Source organism: Macrosteles quadrilineatus, unplaced genomic scaffold, assembly GCF_028750875.1.
Source record: "Macrosteles quadrilineatus isolate MER2022 unplaced genomic scaffold, UCM_ALF_1.0 Scaffold_6__1_contigs__length_79288215, whole genome shotgun sequence".
Lineage (NCBI taxonomy): Eukaryota > Metazoa > Arthropoda > Insecta > Hemiptera > Cicadellidae > Macrosteles > Macrosteles quadrilineatus.
In genome coordinates, this window is record NW_026542599.1 from 51,015,945 (window position 1) to 51,027,801 (window position 11,857).

Below are 11,857 nucleotides of genomic sequence, written 5' to 3' on the forward strand. Positions count from 1 at the left end.
TATTTATAGTTTTATTATCGATATTTAGAAATACAGTAGACTCCCTCTAGTTCCACCTCGGGACCGGAACACTGGCCGGATTACAAAACGGCCGGACTAACCGGCTGTAGTGCATTTTAAATAATCAAAATGCAAATAATAGTATTGCGCATTCGTGATATGTTAAGTCATTAACCTTGGTTCAGTAATAAAAACTGCAACGTTTCAAATCACGCTTACACAAGGAAAACAAAAATTACACTGTACGTGCAGTACAGCAATAAATCACGCTTAGAACAGAACAAGTCTAGTACTGCAAGCTACTGCTACCGTAGTCAGCATAGGCTACTACTACATATTGTTTCAGAACCTAAGAATGTCGATAAAGATAAAAACATTAGATAACTCATAAAACAGCATAAAATCATAGTACTTAGTCTTAAAGATAATATCAATATCGACAGTCGTAAAATATGATAAAGATAACAATGGATGCCGAAAAACACCGCTTATTCTTTCTTCTTTGTTCTTCTATTCTTTCTTTGGTTTCTCTAATCACCCAATCACAAACTGTTGTGAGATAGCAAGCGCACAGCAGGCATCAGTTGTGTAAAGAGCAAGAGCAGATAATAGTGCAAGCGGATAGCTTAACCTTGAAGCTAACAATGGCTATTTCTTTGTTTTGCTTGATTTATTTTTTGTCAAATAAACGGTGGTGTTTCAAAGACAATAATGGGGGAACCTATAGCATAAAAAAAACTGTCTGAAATATTTAATTATACTCTGTATTTCAACATATTAGATTGAAGGAAAACTATTTATAAAAATGTTGTTGGTATTTTTGAGGTTATGTAACATAGATTTACATAGGTAATATGCAACAATTCACCCATAGAAGCAGCCGTCAACTAAACTGACATGAATTTTTACTGATGATTTTATGTATTTTCCCAGTGGCAAGAACTAGAATATTTAATTTTTGAACTAGTTACCTTAAGCCTTTGTTCTTGCAGGTATGAAGTTATAGTTCTATACCTGCAAGAACAAAGGCTTAAGGCAACTAGTTCAAAAATTAAATTTTTTACTGTTATGGCCGGAAACTAAACACTCAAGTTGAATCCTGTTGAAGGTCATTTGCCCCTGACGATATGACTTGTCCCCCTGAGACCGGGCCGGACCATCCGGCGGCCGATCCAACCGAAGCCGAACTAGAGGGAGTGTATCTATCTGGTTTCATTTTGAAATATTGTTTTGTAAATACTTATTCCATATTTTGCTTAGTATTTTTTTTTTCAAAACCACCAAAACATCAAGGATATATTTGTTTTGAATGTATGAATTTGCCAAACCGTGAAAATTACATTTCGCAAAAATTATTTCATTAATTTTAATGATTTTTTTTATTAATTCATATATTATAGAATAGATATGAATAGTATGCTTTCTGTAAAGGGGTTTTAGCAGTAAAAGGTATACAATTTAACAATTTCCTGTAACTTATTTTATAGTATTTGAATCGTGAGTTGTTTATACAAATTTTGTGAACTTGAAAATGAAAATGTATAGTAGTGTGTTCTTTTAATTTATGTTAAACAAAGTTAATATTTAGCACAATTTTTGTTTTTAACTCAGTTTTTCATTCATCTTTCAGTGTGTATAATAGGAAATGACAAAATTTAGTGGTCAGTTAATTAATAGTAAATTTGATTACTAAGGTCTAAAGCTGCCTTTTTTACACATGTACACTTAAATTTAACGACCAAAGCTATGCTGAAGTCAGAAAATGAGCAAGAACCAAAAATACACTTTTGGCCCAAAAGATTTCCTTAGAAAATTACAACAACGCAATAATTTTAATACCGGGTCCATTATGTAAACTAAAATTGTGTTACATTGGTATTAACATTAACTGAAAGATGAACATAACAGAGTATATAATAAGTATAATTTACTGTTTCTATTTGTGCTTAAAATTGTGTTACCTGTGCAATACTAAAGATTTTGTTAGTTCTTTTTAGTTATTCTAGTCAAAATAGATTACTGTTGTACATTTTTTGTATTGTCTCTCTATTAGTAAAATAATCAAAAAAAGTAATTCAGTGTTTAATCATCCTCGAACAATTTTCATTATAGCGTCAAGTACTAAAATCTTACCGTTAATATCTGACAAATAAACTGCTTATTTACCTAAAACATATGGGATATGGCAGTGAATCTATCCACAAGTATGACGTCATGGATCCTGCTGCATGGCCTTTTTTTCTAGTGGGGTCCTGCTGCAGCCCACTGGCAATAATGGCACTTGGTTTAGAATCATCACATTTTGATTTTGGTTATAGCAATATAACAGCAACCCTCTCAAGCAATATGACCACTTTGCTAGCCAAACAAGCGAATGGAAAAACTATCCCTTATGAAAAAGTTTATATATGGCCATATAAATTTTTTTTTATCTGGTTATATTTGGTTTTGGACCAAATATAACCAGATATGATCATATATGGAATCCCCCATATATGGAAATTTTTTAATAAAAAATATAGGGTAAGCGGGGGGAATTGGGTGGGCGGGGTAATTGGGTGGTAAAATTTTTAACAATTTTTATATTTTTTATTTATTGATATTTTAACATTTAAATGACATGTATGGACAGCCAATCTCTTCAAGAATAAGCCATAACCTTTTCAGATTTGTACCTTTAAACATTTAAAGGAGGGAAATAGTTTTAGGGACCCTTGTCATTTCGCGATTCTAAAAGTGGTATGCAAACTTTTTCAATCTTTCATATAAAATGCATTAAAATTTTCATACATGTGAAATTACATTATTTTTCACCATAAAATGAATACAAATATACCAAAGAACATGCCCAATACTTATTTTCATAATAAAACTACTTCTAATTTTTTCTTTTTTTTTTCAAAAATGTTACCACCCAATTACCCCCTTATGGGAAATTGGGTGGTAAATTTTAAAACTGAGCTAATACTGTTTCCTTGGCTTAATTTAATTAAAAAAGGCAATAATAATAATATTTTGTGAATATAATTCACACTAGAGTTTTTGTTTTGGTATTTCACCACTACCACCCAATTACCCCTATACCAATACCATTAGCCCTATACCACCCAATACCCGTGAGTTCACGGCACATTGGACTGAACCCAGAAGACCTAAAAAAGTCACAAAATTGTATTATAGTTACTTAAATAGGCATAGAGACTGCAGTAGCGACTGAGCTGAGCTGATGTAGTAAACTAGTGCATTAGGCCTACATTAGTTTATACAGCCTCCCTTGTTTTATATAGTGCGAAGGACTGGAAAATCGTGCCTCATTTTCTAAAGTTTTGAGACCATATTACATAATTTAAACCTTATTAGAGAAAAATTTGTCCCTATTTTCCTGTTAATATTATTAATGAACTCTTTATATTATGAATTTAAAAACTGTAGGCCATAATATTTAATTGTGGTTAAAGATTTGTTTTCATGTGCGTAGTTTAGGAAAAATATGTTTGTCACCACAAAATTTATGGTAAATTTTTTTTTTTTTATTAAACCTAGTCAAAAATGTTGCTTTTAGTTTCCTTTATAACACCCAATTTCCCAACTTTAAATAGCATATAGTGTTTATGGATTGTTGACCTACCACCCAATTACCCCCATGGGGGTAATTGGGTGGTAAAACACATTTTAATTTTTTTAATTTTTTTTGGGAACTGCAGGAAAAAAATAAAACATGAAAAAGATAGCTTTTTGTATTATAAAATTACTTAAGTAGGCATTTAACAACAAAAATAGGAAAAGTGGCCTAACCAGATACATTAGTAAAACATACCTCCCAATTCCCCCCGCTTACCCTATAAATAAATAAAAAAATTACAATTAAACATATTTTCACATTAAATCTTATAAACTATGCATTAAAACCATAATAAAAATTTTTAATTTGAAAATTTCAAAACAAAATTTTCAAGTAGCCGACTGGGATTCGAACCCGGGACTCCAGCATGGGAGTCTACCCCTTTGACCACTACACCACAACCGATTCATATCAGATGTCTTTACAAAACCCATTACGAATAAGAGAAGCTGTATTTGGTCTCGTAAAACAAGATTTTAGACATTTTATGTCATTTGAAGAATTTTATTATTAATATAGCCTAACTACGTGACATAGATATTTGCAGCTGTTTGATAGCAAAGGTACAATAAATTAATTATTAATATAATATTCTCTTTATTTAGGCCTACTACACTTACAATTTTAAAATTATACGTCAGTTTTAAGATTTTGTTGCGTTATAATAAAATTGTACAATAGATGTATGTACAGGATTTTGTCATCTGGGTTCAAATCTGGATACTTTATTACTTTACTACTAATTACTTTAAATGAGAAATGCCTATATTATCTGCCCCCCACTGTACCACATTTCAACTCAATCAGTTCAGTAGTTTGTGCTTCCGAGAGCAACAAGAAAATACACAAACTCACAAACTTTAAGATTTATAGTATTATATATATTATAAGAAGTGTTTGGGAGTCCAGTTACAAAATCCAAATGTGGCAACTATTCCTTATAATAATTCCAGTTATTGTCAAAAACTCATTTATACATGAGCATAAATGGAAAATTATTATTCCGTATATGAGTAATTTAATTCCATACCTGGGAGTCATATATGGCCATATAAAGACCATGATTCCATATATGGAGGATATTTATGGCCATATATGGGCAATAATTTCATATATAGAAAACATGTATGGCCATATATGGACAATAATTTCATATATAGAAAACATGTATGGCCATATATGGCCAATAATTCCATATATAGACTACATATATGACCATATATGGACACCACCATATATGGATACAACCACATCTGGCCATATCTGCTTCCATATATGTCCATAAAAAACCATATATGGCTTTATGAAACCATATATGGAATTTTGATATGGCCATATATGGCCAGAAATTACTTTTTTATAGGGGATGGCTTAATATAATAGCAAGTTGTTGATTATATAAACTACTAGCTGGCCCGACAGACGTCGTCCTGCCCTATTGTGGTTTTATGTCACATGCTCGTTCATTTTCAAGATGAGCTCGTTCGCATGGCTCAATCACGTCCTGGTTGAAGTTCGTTCGCTACGCTCACTCACCTTTCGGTTGGAGCTCGTTCGCTGCGCTCACTTGCCTTCAGGTTAGCTCGTTCGCTACGCTAACTCGCCTCCAGGTTGAAGTTCGTTTGCTACGCTCACTCACCTTTTGGTTGCAAATTAGCTGTTCTCATAAATTAAAAATAAATATAGTGCTGCACCCTGTTGGTAAACCTATTAACTTTTTAATGCTATTGAACATCACAGAATCAAATTGTTTAGTTGCACCAGCTGTTAAGATTCTTTAATTCCATTTAAATATGAGTACTCATAAGGTTAACATGGGAAACTCCAGAGCCACTGGGGCGGAGCCCTATTGATGGATCTGCACCAAACTTCACACAAACCATCCTTGAATAATGCTTAATAATTCCTGAAAGTTTCATTACAATCTGTCGAGCGGTTTTGGAGTCCATAAAGGACAAACATACATTGGATTATATATATATAGATTACCTACAACCGTTTTTTAAACTAGCCGTTTCAGTTCAGTTCTTAGAATTGAAAAGATTTACTTAACAATTAAGAGCATTGCTTACTTACTTAACAGCATAGTTTTACTTAACAAAATGAGTAAGGGACCAATGGGGTTCAAGGATTGAGAGAAAAGAAGATTGTAATACTTCGAACTTCAACTAATCAGCAGTTTAGCAATTTAATTGTTAATGATCGGTACCATTAGTTTTAGTGGTTGGTACAATGGTACTTTAATACTTTACAATGAAATGGCTACCATACAAAGTGGTTGCATCACTGTTAGTGGCAATGAGAGGTTATACACAATAACCTCTCTTAGAAGTTATAAATAGTGGTTGTTAGTAATTCAAAAACTGTTGTAGGTAAAGTAGTGTACGCGACTTGCCTAAATAGTCTTTACGTCACACTACAATGTTTTAACGAGCTTCCCACGCAAGGATTTAGTCCAGAAAACAGATGTTTGCCGCCAGCTTAATCAAATGAGGTTTCATTAGGTACTACTATAATTATAAACCATGACACCACCAACAACACCAATCAGCTTATTATATTTTACAATGTGTGTTATAAACAAAAACATAAACATAACCTCTCTTAGAGGTTATGAGTAGTGATTGTTAGTCCTTTAGTCGGTGGGTGAATAAGGATTTATTGTTGTTAAGTTAGCTTAGAGTAGTATGGCGTAAAATAACGTACGTCACTCATTCAAGTGTGTTTACTGGACTCGTATGGTAATCTCGCACTGGACTTTGTCTCGCACGGGAACGACCAAACTCACTCGTTAAACACCTATTTCCAGGTCTAGTAACGTAATATACTATAACGACACTCGAAGTTTTTAAGGCACTTGCTAAGGCTCGTACCTTAAATTTCTACTTGTGTTGCTAACACTATCTTTACATGATCGTTGCGTAACTATTGGAAAACAAATTGTCCAACCATAGATATTACTGTCTACTATTTTTGTTCCCTGTGGACATGTGAATCTCAGTAACCAACACATATGAAATCAGGAGGGTGTTGGATTACTGAAAACCACGTTTATGAAACTCCAATACTGTACAGATATCATCAAGTGACCCATTAGGTATGTCAGCTTCCGATAACAGAATGTGTTGGACTTTGGAAAGAACATGTGCAATTTTCAGTTCTAATTTTGAGAAAAACTGAGGAGTTCAGGTTTGTTGAAAATAAAAAGCTCAGTAACAGTAGTAAAATTTATTCTCTACTAATTACAAAATAAATTAAATATCACGTTAATCACAGTTGTGAAAGACAGGTCCACAATATCCATTGTGTTTTATATTTCGCAATTCTTTCAAGTAGTCATCAGGAAGTCTGCTTTCCTCTGCTCCTTCTATGATAGTGTCCAAGTAGATCTGTAACATTAAAACACTCTTTATTGCATTTACTAACCCCAAAAATTACCAGACCAGTTAGGTATCTAGGGAGGTTTTATTTTGCTGCACCCTCATGAGAATATTAAAATGGTATAATATTACCTGTTTCCGTCTGTGATCCTACATTTGTTGTATAGAACAACCGGTTTCAAGATTATAACCTGATCATCAGGCTCTTGTTATCACTCTTGCGAGATCGTCGAGTTTTACAAACACTCAAAAACACTAACATTTAAATAAATAAACACGAGACATTGACAGACGAAGACGATTAACATAAATTCGGAAACTAGTTCCACACACGACGCGGCACGGGTAGACGTTTTGTCATGAACCCTCATGACACATCTGTCTGAGTCAGGGGTTGTACTGTATATATTCTCATTTTTGTTAGACTATATCTTATCCATTATATTTGATTTTTTAATAATTAATTGTAATAATTGTAATTAATTGTAATAATTAATTTATACTCTAGTTATAATTGACATGCCATCTGTTACATGAGCTATGCTCAAATTTTTAATGTTTTTTATGGCAAATAAAGAGTTTGAGTTTGGGAGTTTGGCCTACAATGGTTATCAATGACTTGAGGACGAAAGGTCGTGCACAAAATGTTGTGCAAATAGCACCAATACCAATAGGTGAGAATGATCTACAAACTATACACCACGAGCAATGCTCGGTCCCCTGGTACTTATATTTAACTGTCACTGCACTGACAGTGTTTCTAATCTATCTTTGAAGACATTTTCTCTCTCCAATCCTAACCATCATTGAACCCAGGCCAACCTACATCCCACAAGTGTGTTGATATCTAACCTTGGAAGGTTGTCTCTCCAGAGGTCTAGACTCGCCAGGACTCAGTGCAGGAGGAAGGTTCACCAGCTGATAGGTTCTGCATTGCACAACTTCACCACTCGGCTTCTCTACTTGTACAATGATTGGTTTGTAAACCCCTACAGATACGCCTTCTTGCCTGTGAAATGTTGACACTTAAATGATTTTGATTAAAATTCATGATGTAGCCCCTGAACTGTTTAATTAGACTTATATGAGGTTCATACCTTTACGCCAACAGTTCAATTGTAGTAAGTAGAACTCGCAAAATATTTCGCCTATTCAGGCATCGTCAGGTGTTCTAGCAAGAATGCTTTGCCTTCATCCATGAGGGGGTCGTCAAAAAACATTTAAATAAATACACATGCATTACGGACAAAAACATTTAACAATTAGAGTAGGCCTACTTAAATTTAAATGTCAAATCCCACTCTATCTTCAATGCCATAATAGCCTTCAACAATAGACAAGAACAGTTTGACCTTTGTAGTACAACTACTGATAACGGAGGAGGGGTCAGTGTTACATAATTCTAGCAAGTTCAGTCTGCCTCCGTACCTCAACCCCATGTTTTTTGGTGGTCGTGTTTTTTGACGACCCCATCATGGATGAAGACAAAGCATTCTTGCTAGGATATCACCTGACGATGCCTGAATACAATTGAACTGTTGACGTAAAGGGATGTACCTCATATTAGTGTAAATGATTTTGGTTTGAATTATACATTTCACCTTCTTTCTATCGCTGTACACTCAAGTCAGGGAGCTGGTTAAGTCTAATGAAGTGTTAAAAATCTCTTCCAGTATTATGTATTATGTTCGGTATTCTGTGGCTCGAGGGAAGTGTTCAGTGTACAGAGATATTTCACCTAATCTCATAGACATAGCTTTTTTAACAGCCTTTTTAGACCGATAAATCAAATAGTCATTTGTAATAGGCAGGACTTGGGTTAGGTTTCCTAAGACATGCCCTTAACTACTAGACTACTGTCACTTCTTTCTCCCATAATATGTTATCGTAGCCTCATTATTAATTTCTCATCATTACCTTTGTTCTAAAAAAAGAGGAAAAAAAATTTTCTCGTCATCTTTATGCATCAATTGAATCTGCCGACAAGTTTTTTAGAACTTGGCGAGGCCAAGCTGTTGTAATTTCTTTAATAATTATATTTGAATTCAAACAACTCAAGCCGTATACAACTTCATGCATGTACAAAAATATAATACACTGTTTTTTCAAAGATGGCAAATTAAAAAAAATAAATAGAGGCTACATATCATACCGTACTGGAATATGTCGGTTTAGTCAGTTAGTTACCTATTAAAAGTCTAAAACTTTTACCGGTCTAAGGTCTTCATGTGGTCACTGTGAATTTCCCATAATGCACCCCAAACATAACTTCCAGCATCAGGAACTACTGTTGCTGCAGCACCATTCCATCGTTTAGACTTGTAGTTAAAGTCCAACCTGTAATCCTGTAATATTAAATTTCTACTTTAGCCTCAACTTACAGTCATGACAATATGATGCTTAATACGTTCACTACCACAATAGTACTAAATTTTTAATTCATATGGACCAGCGATGCACAAATGTGACGGCCGGCTTCTACCCATAGACTGTCATTGCATATATAACTAGCTATCAATACAGATTTTTTAATTCTTTCCTAATATTAAAGCATTAATTTTAATAAATTTCAAAAAAGTTCATTCCCAATTAGGCTACCCCTAATCTCCAATTCCCCCCTTCTACCCTACATGTGGCCTCGGTAGTGAACGTTAAGGTTCCTCTCATGGATATTAGGCCTAAATAAGGAGGAAGCATTGCACACATGATATGGTTTCTGATAGTTTCTTTATTTTGTATTAAGTTACCTAGGTAGGCCTAACTTGTGATTCTTAAGGATATTTTTTAATTTGGGCAAAGATCTGGTCCCAAAGTGTCCAAGCAGAAGGGAGTCCACTTTAGCGGTACCAGTACTCAAATGTTACTAGACTGAACAATATAGAAAAATTGTAGATTAATAAAAAAGTCACAGCCACATCCGGTTGCAATGGTTGCATATTTTAAGAGGAAGGTGGAATTAAATGGATGAGGTTACAGGTTTGTACAATAAAAAAACTTTAAAAAGTTAACTTTATTAACTTACCCACCTTCAGTTTTCCTACTCCAATTCTCACGGCAGATGGATTGTTGATATGAATTCTTTTCATTAATAAATTACTTCCATATGCAAAGTAAAGGAATGTTGCTAGACACATGGCAATCAAACAAGGCCTAACTTTGCAAGAATTCGCAAATTTAAACTTGTCACTTAATCCAAAGATTATGTTTATTTCCTAAATAAATAGTGATAAGGCATTTACAGATAAAATAATGTAGATTTAGCTCTATTCACTTAAACACAACCACTAGACTTGAGTATTGAGTCAACAACTATCAAGTTATCCAAGGTCTTCAGTGGCATTCACAGCTATCATCACATATTTTAAAAACAAATTAGGAACGATGTCCGACTTAATCTAAACAGGAACAAGGAACTATAAACTATAAAGATAATAAGCTAATATTATAAACGGCTAACGCATCATCTTGACATAACACGACTTTTATAGGTTACGTTACAGTGCAGTTAAAGTTACATACATAAATATCGATTATCGAATTCCGGTGGGGCACACGGGAGGGACTAAGGCTAACATATCTTGTAGTGTCAGCGTTCGCCGCTAGAACTGCTAAGTTGAAATAATTTAAATTATTTTTTTTTTTAGTTATTAAATTAACTTTTTAATTATAAAATATTGTTTTAAAATTATAAAATAAATTTTTAATTTTTAAAATTAAACTGTCATAACATAACCTAACCAACCAGACTTGCTGATAATATAAAAACTATATAAGATAAAAATCTAATTAATAATTACTTATAATTTTTAATTAATTATAAAATTAATTTTAAAATTTAGTATTATAAAATTAAACTGTCATAACCTAACCTAACCAACCAAACTTGCTGATATGAAAAATTTGTTGACAAAAAGTCAGTGGGACCAGCGGGATTCGAACCCGGGACCTCCTGCACACCAATCCGGAACGCTACCAACTATGCCACGAACGCCGCTGAAATCACATCGTTTCGTAACGGTAATCGTGTCGCCTCAAGAGAAGACATTACCCACTAGAGATATGACGTCACTACACCTTTAGCCTTAGTCCCTTCCGTGTGCCCATTCCATCGACTTCTTATTCGAATTCGAATTCTTATTATATTGACAGCTTCTTAGCTGTCAAATTAATCAGCTGCTCAGCACTGTCAGCTGGCGGAGGCAGGTGGACACTAAGCGTAGACCAGAACCTTTTTAAGCATGCATACAACCCGAGCCATTGATTATGTATGGATTGTATACAGCTAATACACGGCCACCTTTAACTCCGCTAATATCGTCAGAATATTGGGCAATTAATTTCCTATAAATCCTCCATATTAAAGTACTAAGCACTAAGGGATAGCTAGTTGAGGCTTTTTAATATGTATTGGCTATGTAAAGTTAATTTGTTGTATATAAATTAAAATATATTTTAAAAATTTAAATCTTATTACACATTGTAGTCTGCTGTAGAACAAAGAATAATATGACTTGAAATTTTGCAAGCTTGTTAAACCTAATTATAATTATTGTTATATAGGTGGTTTCTTATAATGGTAATAGCAAATTTTATGGCAGTTAAAGATACTAGGTGGCGTTCGCAGAGGCATCAACAAAATTGAGCGGAATCATCAAGAGTTCATATTATATTGCTTTTGTCATACTGCAGTAAAAACAGTAGTTTTTAATGCATGCGTTGCGGGTTTAAAGTAGCATTACTCTTTAGGGAGTAACAATCGTTTTTAGCCTCTATGGAGTAAAAATCAGCTGTTGTCAACTCAGTTGTAAATTTATATTGTAAACGATAAACGATTGCATGTATCGAAATATGTATC

General features: G+C 33.7%; 1 protein-coding gene across 1 annotated transcript; it reads right to left on the reverse strand.

Moving 5' to 3' along the window:
- Positions 1–6,835: 6,835 nt before the first annotated feature.
- Positions 6,836–10,479, reverse strand: LOC128996831 (gamma-glutamylcyclotransferase-like). Its single transcript, XM_054422319.1, has 4 exons — positions 10,029–10,479; positions 9,214–9,347; positions 7,855–8,011; positions 6,836–7,011 (listed from the first exon to the last, which is right to left on the reverse strand). Exons 1-4 carry the CDS (start codon positions 10,134–10,136, stop codon positions 6,889–6,891), a joined length of 522 nt encoding a protein of 173 aa, XP_054278294.1. The 5' UTR covers positions 10,137–10,479; the 3' UTR covers positions 6,836–6,888.
- Between the last annotated feature and the right edge of the window lie 1,378 nt (positions 10,480–11,857).